Source organism: Pleurodeles waltl, chromosome 3_1, assembly GCF_031143425.1.
Source record: "Pleurodeles waltl isolate 20211129_DDA chromosome 3_1, aPleWal1.hap1.20221129, whole genome shotgun sequence".
Taxonomy (NCBI): Eukaryota; Metazoa; Chordata; class Amphibia; order Caudata; family Salamandridae; genus Pleurodeles; species Pleurodeles waltl.
The window spans coordinates 420,997,666-421,015,547 of NC_090440.1; the positions used below are offsets into that span (position 1 = coordinate 420,997,666).

The window sequence follows — 17,882 nt, forward strand, 5'->3', positions numbered from 1 at the left end:
GGTTGTTTGCTGAAGAAACGCTCAAGCAAGAAGTATGTTCCCCACTCAGCAATAGTGAGTCTGTGATAAATCATATGTTATTGCGCCGGTAGAACTCAGTTCAGTTAGAGACAAATATAATAGATGCATTTTTTGTTAGCCATTTATCTACGTCTCTTTCTCTCTGTAGTTGGAACAATTTAAAAAGGACAACGAACAAGCTGGATTTGGGACTGGTGGGCGGGCACTGGAGCAGGCGCTGGAAAAAGCCAAAGCCAATAACAAATGGATGAAGGAGAACAAAGAGTCTGTGAGACTGTGGTTCGAGGCTGAAGCAGGGCATTCCACCTGAAGTTATGAAATGTCTCCAAACATGCAGCCTGTGATGAGTCACAAAGGCACTGGGCTAAAGATTGTGTACATTGTAGGTGCGAATTTAATTGTTCAGTATCACGGGGGGTGGATTCAATATCTATACTGCTGTAACTGTGGTTTTCCACTATCTTTGTGTATTGTTCTGCCTCCAGCACTTAGGGCCAGATGTACAACCCATAGTTTTGCGACTCGCAATTTGCAACTCATTTGCTAGTCACAAATTTTGAGTTGCAAAACCATATGTACAACAGTGTACTTCACACTGTTTGCGATTCTCAATGAGATCGCAAATAACCTACCTCATTTATATTCATGAGGTTGATCGCAATTTGCGATCCCATTCTGAATGGCTGCACTCACAATGATGGTGCCCTGCTGGGAACAGCAGACCACCATGTCTGTGACTGCTTTTAAATAAAGCAGTTTTTTTTAAATGCTCCTGTATTTCAAAAACAAAAATGAAAAGTTTTCTTTTCATTTTTTCAGAGCAGGCAGAGGTTCGTGGGACCACTGCCTGCTCTGAAAAAATATTTTCGCTACCATTTACCCTTTGAAAATGGGTTAGCACCAATTTGAAATTGGTGCTAACTGTGATTGTTTTGCGACCGCATTCACGGTCTAAAAACAATCCTACATCGCACTGTGACTAGCAAATAGGAAGGGAACGCCCCTTCATAATTGCAACTCACAAAACCTATTTTGCGATTCAGTAAATAGATTACCGAATCACAAAATAGGGTCTGTGCATACCAAAATGCTTTTTTCTTGTCGCAAACGCCCCGATTCTGCAAATCGGGCCGTTTGCGACAAGAAAAAAGCTAAATACATGTGGCCCTAAGTTCTGTAAATGTTTTCTGTTGGGATTGGTGTCAATTTTCTTTTACATTCTTTTACATTCTTAATGCTTTATTGTGCTGATGTTTCTTATACTGATTATGTTGTTGCTTTCATCGGGGTAGTAAATAGTGGAGTGTGACACAAACAGAGTAAAAATGAACCTCATGTCCTCTGCCTTGTGCCATTCAACAAATCTGCGTTGCATTTTCCATTTCAAAACTTCATGAAGGTTGTGTTCAGCTTTGTAAAAAGAGGGTTTCCAAAAGTGTCATTTAACATTTTAACTCCCACTGGATGCTTTCGCCAGATGTACTAACATCAGGAAAACCGATTTCCTAATTGTGATTTGCTCCGAATCTCAATTAAGAAATCAATATTCCTAATGTATGAAACTCTTTTGAGTTTCAATAGTGATTCCTAGTGGGTCTGAAACACACCTTCCTCAGGCATATTAATGAGGTATATTGCAATTTGCCATGTATTAAGAATCACCGCCATCACCGGGATGGTGGCCTGATGAGGTCAGCAAACTACCATGTCTGTTAAGTTGATCCTTAAGTGTATGTAGAACATTTTCCATGTCATATTGTGAGCTTTAGAATATAGAATGTTATGGTAGCAGTTGAAGGTTGCATGTCAGCTGTAGCAGATGTATTGGCACTTATGTAAGATTTTACTTGAGAATAAAGCATTCAAAACCTTCTGAAGTCTACTTTTCTCAACAATGATGGCGACAAGTTGAGTAAAGATCACATGAAGGTTCAGACGACAGTTTACCCGCTCAACGGGCATCAAGGCACTGAGTAATTCACCTGGCACCATTTGGCATGAGCAACCTTATCCGCTGTTGCACAGTGCTGTGTTGTAGGGGGGCCAACACAGCGTACTCTGGTTTTTTGGCAACGAATATTGTTATATGCACATTAACACAACTTTTTAGAATTTATTTTGTTGCGCACAAATTAGTGGAGTGACATGGAGGACTAGAAACCTAAAGGCGTTGTGGGATACTGCCCTGCGTGGATTATTGTGAAAGCATTGGCATTTGCCGATCGTAAATTAGGCATTTACCTTTTAAGCAGAATGTGAGTTTCTTTATAGCGTGTGAAGCTTACCAACATATCCCTCAGCATGCACATACCCGTCAGTTCAGCCCATCAGTGGTGCATCAGCACAGCACTGCGAAGATGCTTCAGTGCACTGCAGCATGAGGATTCCTCAGTGATTTGATTTTGTCATTGCACTTACATACAGGAGCCTGCAGCTTATGCCAAAAACAACAGCAATGTAAAGAAGTTGTTTTGAATGGGGGAGAGGCATGCAACAAAGCTCCGGTGGTGAGAGGCACACCAATTCAAGCCTGCCATCATGCATACTGCATGAATTTTACACTTGATTCGTGATAGGTATGGGAAGCCGTTCATGTCAAAATTACAGCTCCCCATATTGGACACCTCCCAAAATGAATATGACACACACCAGAATGAATGTACTATGTGTCAAAATAATTATGATACCTGGCAGAGTGAATCTGAATTAAACCAAAACAAATATGAAACCTGGCAGAATGAATATGCTACTTAGTGATTTATATGAATAACACACACACCAAATTGAATAAGAAAATATTGAAATATATATAAATCATACTAAAATTAATATTGCCCTCACTGTAAACAATAAAGCAGTCACTGAAACAAATACAATATTCACCAAAAAGAGTGGGGCATTTCTTGAAATGATTGACTTATGCCAAGAGAAATATGACATACATTGAAATTAATATGGCAGATTGAAAATAATATAAAGTATTCAAATTAATATATGATATTCTGAAAAGAAAACAATTCACATTGAAACTAATACATTTTACACTGAAATGAACAATAAACATGTTGCAATGAATTTGAATTGTGTTGAAATCAATATTACAGAGATGGCAATGAATATGAGACACCACAGAAATAAATAGGAGATGATTGAAAATGATTATGGCTTGTGTTGAAATGAATGCAATCCCATTGAATTGAAGTTGACATGCCTTCAAATGAGTATGACCACAGCTGAAATTCGCATGGGATTTGTTAAAATTAATATGTCACTCCTTGAAATTAATATGACACATATTCAAATTAATATGATAAATGTTAAAATTGATAAGTTGCATCTTAAAATTAATATGACAAGTGTTAATATGAATATGACATCCAAATGAAATAAACAACATTGATTGAAAAGAATGTAACACATGTTAAAATGAATATGACATGAGTTGAAATGAATATGACCTTCATTGAAATGAATTTTACATGTTTTAAAATTAATACGAGTAACGTTAAAATGATCATGACATTTATCACAATGAATATGGCTTGCATTGAAAGTGATATGATATACATTGACATGATTATGATATATGTTGCAAAGGATATGATTCATGTAAACATTAAGATGTGTTAATATGAATGAAGCATCCATTGAAAGTAATATGACTCATGCTAAGATGAATATGACATGCATTGAAACAAATATGAGCTCCACCGAAATGAATTCAACATGTCTTGAACTGAATATGACCAATGCTGAAATGAAAATGAAACTTGTCAAAATGAATATGTTGTGCTTTGAAATTGATATGATACACAGCAAAATAAATACTGCAAATATTGAAATTAATATGACCTATGTTGAAATGGATATGACCCGTGTTAAAATTATTATGACAGGTGTTAAGGCGAATATGACATCCATTTAAAGGAATGACATTCATAGAAAGGAATATGACACGTTAAGATGAATATGAGCCACTTTGAAATGAATATGACACCTGGTGAAATTAATATGGCCCACATCAAAAGTAATATGACATTCTGTAACATGAATATCACACTTTTTGAAATGAAAATGAAACTGTGAGATAAATGTAACATGCTTTGAAATTAACTAGGCAAATATTGAAATGAACACAAGCCATGTTTAAATGAATATGACTGCTGTTTAAATGAATATGCTCTGAACTTATGTTGATTTGCTTTAAAATTAATATTACATATTGAAATCAATGTTAAATTTTCTCAAAGGGTTGCATTACGAGTTTGGCGGTTTGTGCACCACCATGGCGGTGGTGTGACCGCCATCTGCTTGGCAGTCAGACCACAGTATTACAATGCTGGCAGTCCCATAGGGAAAGACTGCCGCAGTCCTGCCAGCACCACCAGGCAGCGCAGATCACCGCGGCTGCGAGGCAGGCCAAAAAGGCCGACGGAGCCAGTGTTTCGGGTGGAAACATGATGATGTTGCCTACCGCCAGCATGACCGCGGCAGTCCAACCACCACACCTCAGCAGGTGGAAACGGAAAGCATAAAGGAAGCAACTCACCTGCAGGCAGTGTTACATGACCTGTGCCACCATGGAGCCCATCACACACATGTCCTGCCGCAGGTGCTGCTGATCGATGGACCCACACAGCACCCACATTGCAACACAATGGAAGGTCAATGGGATGCACAATAGGTTGTGAAACAAATATCCAAAGCTCACAATGCAAACAATGCCTGCATAATAGTGATGGCGACATCAGGAGCATTCATGGACACATTTCACTTTGCATCACTTTGCACATGCCTCTAAAACAGCATTTGCATAGGAACTGACCCTTCATGTTTCTCAGGGACAAACAATATTTGAGCCAAGTGATATGCCTAGCTGCCAAATGTGTAAGCGCAAGTCAAGAAAGCACATACAACGGCAACAGCATGGTCCAGACTACAGATGATGTAGCTGTAAGGTACACACATCAAAGTGGACACATGGTCAGTCAAATCCAAAGGAAGCTACCACAATTTAACACCCTCCATGTGTGGACAAACAAAACTCTAGCTCCCGCACATGAGACAAAAGTACAATCTATATCAGGGGACAAATCTACACCATACATGCTGACATTGGCCAACACAAGATTAAATACTTACCCTAGCAAGCATAACACAATGCAATGACAGCCCAATTGGATCAACACCCACATATCCATACAGTGCACATCTACCCTTGTCTTGCGTGGCCAACACTTCCCACAAAGTCAGATATTGAAAAACAACAGCAAATGTGGTGGATGTGTCTGTGGGTGTTGTGGTGGTGTCTGGGGGTATGGTGACTGAGGTGGGGGGCTGTGGGTTGTGAGCTGTTGGAGGAGGCTGGCCTGGCTTGTAGTGGGTACCTTATGTACTTACACCTTATACCTGGTCCAGTTATCCCTTATTAGTGAAATGTAGTAGTGTTCTAGCAGCTTAGGCTGATACAGGTAGCTGTAGCAGAGCAGCTTAGGCTGAATTAGGAGACATGCAAAGCTCCTGCAATACCACTTATAGTTACACAGTACTTATACGCAATAAAAGACAATACTCGGTGTTACCAAAAATAAAGGTACTTTATTTTAGTGACACAAGGCCAAAATTATCTTAGAGGCAATACTCCTTCTGGAGGTAAGTATAATACCCAATATATACACTAGACACCAAAATCAGGTAAGTAAGTAGTCATAGGATAGTGCAAACAATAGAAAATACCATAGAATGCAATAGGATGAAATAGGCCTTGGGGCAACACAAACCATATACTAAGAAAGTGGAATGCGAATCACAAATTTCCCCCTAGGCAAGTGTAGTGTGTAGAGGGGCGCTGGGAGTGTAAGAAAACCACAAAGGTTGGTAAAATACCCCACCCCAGAGCCCAGGAAAGTAGGAGTAAAGTACTGCAAGTTTCCTCAGGACACACTAAAAGTCGTGAATAGAGTTATTGCAAGAACCGAGCAAGACTGCAAGCAAGAAATGGTGGATTCCTGGACCTGAAGACCTGCAAAGAGAGGAGACCAAGTCCAGAAGTCGCAGAAGATTTCAGGAAGGACAGGAGCCCCTGCCAACCTAGAAGATGTTGCAAAAGAGGATTCTACGGTTGGAAGAAGTCTGCAGGAGAGCACCAAAGAAGATAACTGTGGGTTCCTGCAAGATGCAAAGGATGTCCCACATGGAAATGTTGGATGCAGGCGAGTTGTTGCGCTGGATTAGTCCAACAAGCCTTGGTTCAAGCAATGTCGCGGATTGTGTCAAAATGGCGCTGCCTGGACCCAGGAGGGACCTGGGGGCCTCAACGCGGACGCGGACTGAGGAGGCAAAGGGGGCTCCCAACACTAGAGGGAACCCACAGATGACCAGGCAGCACCCACAGAGGTCCCAGGAGATGGGGACAAAGAAGGTGCGAATTCCGGTTGCTGCAGCACTACAAAAGAAGGACCCACGCTGCCGGAGAACAACTCAGTGAGTTGAGCATCACAGGATAGAGGGCTGGGAACCTGGGCCAGGCTGTGCATGAAGGATTCTTGCAAATAGTGCACAGAGGCCTCAGGAGGTGAAGATGACGTGGTGCACAGTGGTACTGTCGCACATGGGGAATGCAATCTCTTACTCCTCCAAATTTGGACAGCTGGACCTTAACACAGTCTGTGTCGAAGGGGTCCACCACCTGTGTTCCAAGGAGCATGCTCGTTATCAGGAGAGGAGTCCCAGATAACCGGTTGTTGTCTTAGAAGGTGCCTGCTGGAGCAGGGAAGTGACTTTGTCACTCCACGGGAGATTTCTTCGGTCCTTCTGGTGCAGGGTGAAGACAGGGAGTCCCCAGAGTGTGCACACCATGGAAACTGTTGCAGTTGCTGGCTGGAGCTGAAGTTGCAGAGTCGCAGTAGCCTTTCTGGATACTTTGTTGCAGTTATAGCGGTTCCTTGAGCAGTCTGCGGTTGATCCGAAGTCAGATGATGAAGCAGGAGTTGCAGAGGATTCCTGGTGGAAACTTGCAAGCCAAATCTGAAGAGGAACCCACTGGAGAGACCCTAAATAGTCCTGAGAGGAGGATTGGCTACCTACCCAGGTATGCACCTATTAGGAGGGGTCTCTGATGTCACCTGTTGGCACTGGCCACTCAGAGACCTCCAGAGTGTCCCCACGCCTTGGAAAACAAGATGGCTAATGCCAGGGACACAATGCAGGATCTCTGGGCACCAACCCTGGAGTGGTGATGGACAGGGGAGTAGTCACTCCCCTTCCCTTTGTCCAGTTTTGCGCCAGAGCAGGGACAGGGGGTCCCTGAACTGCAAGGAGTGCACCATCTGTGCCCTATAAAGCATTTCCAAAGGCTCTGGGAGGTTACCCCTCCAAAGCCTGTCACACCTATTTCTAAAGGGAGAGGGCGTAACACCCTCCTTCCAAAGGAAATGCTTTGTTCTGCCTTCCTGGGACTGGGCTTCTCAGACCCTAGGAGGGCAGAACCCTGTCTGTGAGGTGGCAGCAGGTGTAGCTGCAGTGTAAGCCTCAGAGATCTGGTTTGGCAGTACTGGGGGTCAATGGTGGAGCTCACAGGATGCATGGGATCAGACCCCCAATATCAGATTTGGAATGGGGGGACAATTCCATGATTCTTGACAACTTACATGGCCATATTCAGAGTTACCATTGTGAAGCTACATATAGGTACTTACCTATTTGTAGTGCATGCGTGTAATGGTGTCCCCACACTCACGAAGTCCAGGAATTTGGCCCTGGACTGCGTGGGGGCACCTTTGCTAGTGCAAGGGTGCCGTCACACTTAGTAACTTTGCACCTAGCCTTCAGTAAATGAAGGTTAGAAATATAGGTGTCTGATAAGTTACTTAAGTGCATTGAAAATGGCTGTGAAATAGTGTGTGCACTATTTCACTCAGGCTGCAGTGGCATTCCTGTGAAAGGGTTTATCTGCGCTCCTTATGGGCGGCAGAAGAAATGCTGCTGCCCATAAGGATCTCATGGAACCCCAATGCCCTGGGTACCTAGGTACAATATACAAGGGACTTATAAGGGGGGGTTCAGTGTGCCAATTGGAATTGCCGTATGAAGTCACTAAACTATAGTGACTAATTTGAAAGCAGCGAGAGCATAAGCACTGAAATTCTGGTTAGCAAAACTTCAGTGACACAGTTAAGCACTACTGATAACACACACAGTAGGACATAAACTATGAGCACTGGGGTCCTGACTAGCAGAATCCCAGTGAGACAGTAAAAATACACTGACATACACTCACAAACAAGCCAAAAGTGGGTGTAACCATGCTAGAAAGAGGCTACTTTCTCACAGGTGTTGTCTGGGTGTATGGTTGGTTTGATGGATGTGTCACTGGGTGTTGTGGTGGTGTCTGTGGGAATGGTGGATGTGGTGTGTGGGTGGGTGGGAGTGTCTGTTGAAACGGTGGCTGATGTGGTGTCTGTGGGTCAATGTTGAGTGCCTGCATGCCGGGGTGCCTGGTAGAGTTTGTGTCGCTGTGTGCTGCTTGTGTGTGTTGAGGTTGGTGCATGCGGATGTGTCTGTGTGCTTAGGACAAGTAGGGGAATAAGGAATTTGGATAAGGAAGAGAGAGGTGGTGGGAGGGAGGATTGGGGATGGATTGCTGTCATCATTGAGGAGGCCAGAGCCTGAAATGATCTCTGTAGGCCAGACACCATCGAAATCATGAACACCATCCACTCCGGCTCTCCATATGACCCCTGCACTCACCACATACTCAACAAAGCAAGCTCCGTCATCACACCCCAACTACGGAAGATCATCCATCGCTCCTTCGAGTCTGCCACCTTCCCGGAGAGCTGGAAACACGTTGAGATCAATGCCCTCCTCAAAAAATCCAAGGCAGACCGAAAGGACCTCAAGAACTTCCAGCCTATCTCCCTGCTCCCCTTCCCGGCAAAATTCATCGAGAAGGCTATCAACAGGCAACTAACCCGCTTCCTCGAGGAAAACTGCACCATGGACCCTTCCCAATCCTGATTCGGCAGCAACCACAGTACTGAAATTGCCCTCATCGCCGCCACCGACGACATCAGACCCATACTGGACAACGGCGAAACCGCGACCCTCATCGTCCTGGACCTCTCGGTCGCGTTCGCCACCGTCTGCCACCACACCCTATACTCACGCCTCAGTAATGCAGGAATCCGTGACAGAGCCCTGGACTGGGACACCTCCTTTCTCACCGGCAGAACCCAGAAACCAGAAGAACAGCCACCCAAGCCTTCGTAAAGCAAACTGGACTACGGCAATGCCTTCTACGCAGGAACCACGGCCAAACTCCAGAAGAGGCTGCAGCGCATCCAGAACGCCTCTGCACGCCTCATCTTGGACATCACTGCCAGTGGCACATCGCAGACCACCTGAGAAACCTGCACTGGCTCCCAGTCAACAAAAGAATCACCTTCAAACTCCTCACCCACACTCACAAAGCACTGCACAACACCGGACCAGAATACCTCAACAGACGGCTCTCCTTCTACACCCCGACCCGGCATCTCCACCCCGCCGACCTCGCCCTCACAACTGTCCCACGCATCCGCAGAACTACAACCAGTGGTAGATCATTCTCGCACCTCACCACCAAAACGTGGAATACTCTTCCCACCCACCTGCGCCAGACCAAAAGACCTCTTTACCTTCAAGAAACTTCTCAAGACCTGGCTGTTTGAGCAGTAGGAACACCTCTCCTTTTCTCTCCCCCCCCCCCCAAGCGCCTTGAGACCCTCACGGGTGAGTAGTGCACTTTACAAATTCCTGATTGATTGATTGATTGACATGTCATTATGAATGTCTTCCAGGAAAGTATTTGTCTGAAGTTGGCTTACCAACCCCTGGATGTCATTCACAATGGCAGTCTTCCCCACAGACGGCCATTGACCTCCTGATACTCCTCTCACTCATGAGGTCAATCGCGTTCTCACTCAGGGCAGCAGGAGTAACAGGGGCTGGCACTGAGGTACCTAGGGCAAAGGAGACACCCACCCTCTTAGGTGAGTGGCCATGGCCAACTGGGTGGAGAGCAAGGAGGAAGGGTGGTGCTAGTACTGGGGGTGGCAGACAAGGATGGCATAGAAACAGTTCCTGATGGGACCCCCACCACTAGGGAGTGGCCACTGGAGGTAGAATCTAAAGATGACGAGGTTGTTCCTGTGTCCTCGGTGGCACTCCCCTCACCTTCCGGGCCACTGGGTCCCTCCATGTCGGCGGTGTCATGACTGGAGGTATCGTGGCCAGATGCTTCCCCACTTGGTTTCGCCCTGTCTCCTTCACTTGCCTGGGATGATGCTCCAAAAACAAAGGGGAAAAGGGTCTCCACATGTTCCTGATCATATCTGAACAAAAGCTGTGACTTACAAACAGTACCATGATGTCAAGTAGACCCCAGCAACGAACTACTTCAATGTGGCTCCTACGTGAATCATACATATGCATGTATGTCATATGAACTGTTAACAGTTGCCCACAGGAAAATCAGGTCTCAGATCTCCAATTGTATGGGTGAAGTTGTGCAATCATAATAACCATTGAACAAGTAGAACACCATATCACCTTCAATGCTTTGCTTCATGGAGCATACCTATTACCTGTTGTCATACAATAGTAGGCCAATGCCAAGTTCATCTCAACAGATCCCACGCCAGGTCATGCAAACATCTATTTGCCACATACACAATAACACAACAATAAGAAATGATGCTCCAAATCCTGCCATGTTGCTGACAGCAGTACAGTGTCCTGAAGAAGGTGACATGGAAATACTCACATCACACTGGAAATATGTCAACAGTGCACACTTCACCATGTGTAAATTGTCCTAATTGAGTCATGGAGGTAATACTAATGTTGCTCGGATATACTACATATTTGGCATGAAAATGTACACTGTAGTCAAAATGTGCAAATTGACAGGGGGATATGTTGCTAAAATACATAACACAATGAAACAGCTAGCCCCTGGAAACTCACCACTACTATATGGCACCCTTTACAATGACAAAGTCTGATTGCATCAGTAGAAGCCATTAGTTCTTTGTATATTGGAGAGGCCCAGGGATTTAAAAGCACTTGTAGAAGGCCCTGGACATGTTACCCACTGGGAAGCTACATCACTGCCTCCATTTTGGTCCTGCAAACCCAGATATCCGTGGATGAATGGTTCTACCCAACCACATGTGATTCCAACAAAACTGCAAGTCACTCCATGATGTGTGCCAACAGGCAGGCAACAAACCTTTCCCATTTCACATGTACAGTGTACCTTGCCACTTGATGCCTCATCAATGGCATGAAAATGGACATTGTGTGTAAAAACTCTAGTCCTACATGTCATATCTCTCATTGCTACTAAAGTTGTACATGCCAAATGACATGCAATGACGGGTGAGAGTATGTGTGAGCCAACAATCAACCGTGACACACTCCTGTCTGTGGCACCACATAAAATGTAGCCTCATTGCATATGTCCAATTCCAAAGGTTGGCATGCAACTATATGTGAGGGAATACAGAAATGTTCCTGTGAACACAGGTAGACGAAGCATGAAACAGCAGTGTACACATTTTGTTAAAAGAGAATGGGACACATGGTAACATGTCAGCACAAGGAATTTTGGCAACAGTGATGGGCCATAAATTATGTAAATGGACACTCCCCACTTACCAAGGGAAAGTTTTGATCTGTAGCTGCACCCAAAGAACAATGTATGCTCTGTCAGGAGTAGATGTCAGAACCACATTAACTTGGCTGTGTGACAGGCAGTAATATGTACTGTACTCACTGTGGCTGCTGTGTTCCCTGCAAATGCCCATCAATGTCCGGGTATGCTACTGCCAGAATGTGGGCCCCTATGGGGGTCATGCTTTGAGGTGTGCCCGCCCACGTTGGGAAGACAGCGCTTTCTTTATCTCTGAGATCTTCTGGCCCAGCACCTCAGGTCCTTCCACCTCTTGCAACAGTGGGCACTTTGCCGGCTATGGACCCCCAGGGTCTGCACCTCCTGGGCGATGGCTCTCCAAATCTCCTTCTTTTGATGGGTGTTTACCTATATGGATGCAAGAGACAAATCAAACAATTACAAACACAAGTTTTTGCTCAAATGATTGTGTAACACAAGTCAGAAACGCCAAGCAGGAAATGGGCAATTTGTCAAAACACCACCAGTGTGAAGCACATGCCAATAAGTACAGGGACATAAGTACACACTTTTGGATTCATCTGCAGACTAACCCACTACCCTGCTCAAGGCCTACATTGACTAAGCAAGCCTAATGACATCAGGTATTTGATGCTTCAGCAACATGTACTGTGATGTGAGACACAATTAAACACCACACAGCAATGTGGTTTCTGAAGGGTAAACTAGTTAGGCCTGACTGGACAAACACATTTACACTCTGCAACACTGACTCAATGCATACAGTCCCTACAGGCAACTATCATAGTACAGACTTCACCCTCACACTTGAGTGACAATGAAAGAGCTGGCATGGTGGGCAGGGAAAGTATCTTCCCTGTGCATGTGTGGACATGTGACCTACCAAATGCAGACTCATGTCACTTCAGAGTAGGTTTTGTTGGTATGTACCTGTACCACAAAACACTCTTTTAAACATATGTTTCTAACCTACAAAGAGAACAACTCAGCGAGCTGAGCATCACAGGATGGAGTGCTGGGGACCTGGGCCATGCTGTGCATGAAGGAATTTTGCAAATAGTGCACAGAGGCCTCAGGAGGTGAAAAAGAGGCAGTAGACAGGGGTATCATCGCTCTCAGAGAAGGTAAGGTCCTACCTCCTCCAAATTGTGTTAGCCGGACCTCAGGACAGCCTATGTCAATGGGGACCACCCTCTGTGTCCTTAGGAGCACGCTCGTCACTGTGAGAGGAGTCCAACGGTACAAAACGCAGTTGGTCCAGCACAACAAAGGAAGGTCCCACGCAGCAGGAGAACAACTCAGCGAGTTGAGCGTCGCAGGATGGAGTGCTGGGGACATGGGCCAGGCTGTCTGTGCACGAAGGAATTTTCCAAATAGTGCACAGAGTCCTCAGGAGGTGAAGAAGACTCAGTACACAGGGGTACCATCGCTCTCAGGGAAGGCAAGGTCTTACCTCCTCCAAATTGCATCAGCAGGACCAGAGGACAGCCTATGTCGATGGGGTCCACCTTATGTGTCCTTAGGAGCAAGCTCGTCGCTGTGAGAAGAGTCCAAGGGTACCGGTCTTCATCTTGGAAGGTGCCTGCGTGAGCAGGGGAGTGACTCTGTCATCCCACGGGAGATTTCTTTGGTCCTTCTGGTGCAGGATGAAGACAGGAAGTCCCCAGAGCATGCACACCATGGAAACTGTTGCAGTTGCTGGCTGGAGCTGAAGTTACAGAAGAAAAGTATCCCTTGTGGATACTTTGTTGCTGTTACACCGGTTCCTAGAGCAGGCTGCTGTTAATCCGAGGTCAGTGGGTGAAGTAGTAGTTGCAGATGATTGCTGAAGAAAACTTGCAAGCAGAATCTGAAGAGAACCCACAGGAGAGACCTTAAATAGCCCTGAGAGTGGGATTGGCTACCTTATCAGGTAAGGACCTATCAGGTGGGGTCTCTGACGTCACCTGCTGGCACTGGCTACTCAGAGCCCTCCAGAGTGCCCCTACACCTTGCAAAGCAAGATGGCTGAAGTCTGGGACACACTGGAGGAGCTCTGGACACCACCCCTGGGGTGGTGATGGACAGGGGAGTGGTCACTCCCCTTTCCTTTGTTCATTTTCACACCAGAGCAGGGGACATGGGGTCTCTGAACTGGTGTAGACTGGTTTATGCAAGGAGGGCACCATCTGTGCCCTTCAAAGCATTTCCAGAGGCTGGGGAGGCAACCCCTCACCAGCCTGTAACACCTATTTCCAAAGAGAGAGGGTGTAACACCATGCTCTCAGAGGAAATGCTTTGTTCTGCCTTCCTGGGACTGAGCTGCTCAGAACCCAGGAAGGTAGAATCCTGTCTGTGAGGTGGCAGCAGCTGTAGCTGCAGTGCAAGCCTCAGAGAGCTGGTTTGGCAGTACTGGGTGTCCATCCTGGAAACCCCAGGATGCATGGAATTGGCTCCTCAATACCAGATTTGGAATGGGGGGACAATTCCATGATCTTAGACATGTTACATGGCCATATTCGGAGTTACCATTGTGAAGCTACATATAGTATTGACCTATATGTAGTGCACACGTGTAATGGCATCCCACACTCACAAAGTCCCGGGAAATGGCCCTGAACTATGTGGGGCACCTTTGATAGTGCAAGGGTTCCCTTTGCACCTAACTTTCAGCAAGTGAAGGTTAGACATATAGGTGACTTATAAGTTACTTAAGTGAAGTGAAAATGGCTGTGAAATAGTGTGTGCACTATTTCACGCAGGCTGTATTGGCAGGCCTCTGCAAGAGTTTGTCTCAGCTCCCTATGGGTGGCAAAAGAAATGCCTCAGCCAATATGGATCTCCTGGAACCCCAAAGCCCTGGTGTTGGACCTGGCTTATTCACAGGGTCATCCCCAAACTTTTTGCCTCCTTCCTCCTATTTTTTCTGACCTGTTGTTGTTAGCTTTTGACCTCTGGGCACTTTACCACTGCTAACCAGTGCTAAAGTGCATATGCTCTCTGTGTAAATTGTACTATTGATTGGTTTATCCATGTTTGGCTATTTAATTTACTTATAAGTCCCTAGTAGAGTGCACTATATGTGCCTACGGCCTGTCGATTAAATGCTACTAGTGGGCCTGCAGCACTGGTTGTGCCACCCACTTCAGTAGCCCCTTAACCTTGTCTCAGGCCTGCTATTGCAAGGCCTGTGTGTGCAGTTTCACTGTAACTTCGACTTGGCATTTAAAAGTACTTCCCAAGCCTAGAACTCCCCTTTTTCTACATATAAGTCACCCCTAATGTGTGCCCTAGGTAACCCCTAGAGCAGGGTGCTGTGTGGGTAAAAGGCAGGACATGTACCTGTGTAGTTATATGTCCTGGTAGTGTAAAACTCCTAAATTCGTTTTTACACTACTGTGAGGCCTGCTCCCTTCATAGACTAACATTGGGGCTGCCCTCATACACTGTTGAAGTGGCAGCTGCTGATCTGAAAGGAGCAGAAGGGTCATATTTAGTATGGCCAGAATGGTAATATAAAATCCTTCTGACTGCTGAAGTCGGATTTAATATTACTACTCTAGAAATGCCACTTTTAGAAAGTGAGCATTTTTTTGCACTTAAATCTTTCTGTGCCCTTCAATCCACGTCTGGCTAGGTTTAGTTGACAGCTCCTTGTGCATTCCCTCAGACACACCCCAAACACAGGATACTCAGCCTCACTTGCATACATCTGCATTTTGAATGGGTCTTCCTGGGCTGGGAGGGTGGAGGGCCTGCCCTCACACAAAGGACTGCCACACCCCCTACTGGGACCCTGGCAGACAGGATTGAACTGAAAGGCGGCTTGGTGCATTTCTTAGACACTCTTTGAAGTCACCCCCACTTCAAAGGCACAATTTAGTATAAAACAGGGCCTCTGCCCTACCTCATCAGACACTTGCTGTAGAAGAAACCTGAACCAGAAACTACATCCTGCCAAGAAGAACTGCCTGGCTGCTCAAAGGACTCACCTGTCTGCTTTTCTACAAAGGACTGCTGCCTTGCTGTTGGCCTGCTGCCTTGCTGAACTGCCTGGCTGCTTAAAGGACTCACCTGTCTGCTTTTCTACAAAGGACTGCTGCCTTGCTGTTGGCCTGCTGCCTTGCTGAACTCTTGTCTGGCTGTAAAAGTGCTCTCCAAGGGCTTGGATAGAGCTTGCTTCCTGTTCCCTGAAGTCTCAGGACCAAAAAGACTTCTCTTTTTCACTCGGACGCTTCGTACGCCGAAATTTTCGATGCACAGCTTGTTCTGCGGCGAGAAAAACGCTGCACACCGACGCTGATCGACGCGACGCCTTCGGGAGACCAAAACTTTGACGCACGACATCGCAAGGACAACGCCGCCCGACTTCCAAGGAGAAATCGGCGCGACGCCTGCAGTGAGAGCGAAATTTTGACGCACAGCCCGCGGAACGACGCGCAGCCGGAAAACAAGCAGGAGAATCCACCCACAGACGCAGGACATCTGGTAATCCCCCGATCCACAGAAAGAGACTGTCCGCGCGCCGGAAAACGACGCACGACTTCCCCGCGTGAAAAATAACAACACAAGTCCGTGTGTGCTGGGGAGAAATCGACGCACACACCATTTTTCCACGTATCTCTTCTTCTGCGGCCCTTTGTGGAGATTTTCCACCAGAAACCAGGTACTTTGTGCTTGAAAGAGACTTTGGTTGCTTTTTAAAGACTTAAGACACTTTATATCACTTTTCAGTGATATCTTTACAAATTCATATTGCATCTTTGATCGTTTTGACCTGCAAATACCCAGATAAATATTATATATTTTTCTAAACACTGTGTGGTGTATTTTTGTGGTGTTTTATTATGGTATTGTATGATTTATTGCACAAATGCTTTACACCTTGCCTTCTAAGTTAAGCCTGACTGCTCGTGCCAAGCTACCAGAGGGTGGGCACAGGCTGATTTTGGATTGTGTGTGACTTACCCTGACTAGAGAGAGGGTTATTGCTTGGACAGAGGGCAACCTGACTGCCAACCAAAAAAACCATTTCTAACATTGGTGATCAGCGGTGAGGATAGGACTTGTGTTTGTGCAGTGACATACAGTAGCTAAGTTTTTCACTACCTACCCACAGTTGAAGGTCAACTTGATTTTTCATCTTTTTGCTTTTGGTTCTCTGATGTCCTCCTGGATATACTATTGATATTTTGGACTTTGGATTTTGGTTTTTGCCGGTAAGACCTTATCAGAATGGGATTGTGTACCTACTCATTCTTTGTACCTACTGACCACCTCACTAAGGCTGACCTAAGGAGGCTTTGCAGAAAATGGGGCCTTCCTGTATCAAGGAGATCTACTAAGATGGAAATGCTACATGCCTACATAGTCTGGGGGGAAGAAAGATGGGCAGAGAGAGAGGCAGCAAAAAAACAAATGACTAAGTACCCCTCAGATGAGGGGGATGACTGCTCAAATGAGGAGGAAGACTACTCAGATGAGGAAAGAGAACCAGTGAGAGATGAATGGCTCCTAGCTCGAGAGCGATGGATGTAAGAGCTAGATGAGTTTCTTGAAAGGGCTGAGGCAGCAAGACCCTTAGCCCTGGAAGAAGAAAGGATTGTAGCTCAAGAGCTGAGCTGTAAAGAGCTGAAACTGGAGGCCGGAAGGGCTGAGTCCAGTTCAGATGGTGGCAGCAAAAATCTTGCATCCAGTACTGATGAAGAAGGGCACAAGCCCAGAGATGTGGTGCCCAACTTGAAGAAGTGAGTTGACACACCCGACGTGGTTCAAGGGTATGAGGTAGTTCCCGTTATGCACAGGGTCCCTGAGAAGGATTAGGGAACTGGCACAGAGGGTCATATTCCTACTGGGGGGAGGGACACTTTACTGGCTCTTGCAGAGAGTAACAGAGAAAAGGGTTCCCCCCTGGTGGACCTCCTGGATATAGAGTGTAGAGACATCCCAGAAGAGTATGGGTTGAGTGTCAGGGACAGTCAGATACTGTCTCACCAGTCTCAGGAGGGTGATGTAGAGTGCTTTTCCAAGGCTGAGTTACTGGATGGTTGGGTGAAGGGTACTGTGGTTAATATATGTGAAGGGCAGAGTGATGTAATTGCTGGAGAGCATATGTCTGGTCCTTATTTTCCAGAGCTACGCCAACACCAGGTGGAGTGTGAGTTCTCTGACCCCAGGGAGCTTACAA

The 17,882-nt window shown here is 45.9% G+C and overlaps 1 protein-coding gene across 1 annotated transcript in view; it reads left to right on the forward strand.

The window, feature by feature from the left end:
• Positions 1 to 3,867, forward strand: part of LOC138284184 (aminopeptidase Ey-like) — a 663,484-nt gene extending 659,617 nt beyond the window's left edge. The window contains exon 21 of the mRNA XM_069222683.1: positions 170 to 3,867. Coding sequence (XP_069078784.1) covers positions 170 to 331 — 162 coding nt within the window. The 3' untranslated portion in view covers positions 332 to 3,867. The remainder of the gene's footprint in view (positions 1 to 169) is intronic.
• The last annotated feature ends 14,015 nt before the right edge of the window (positions 3,868 to 17,882 follow it).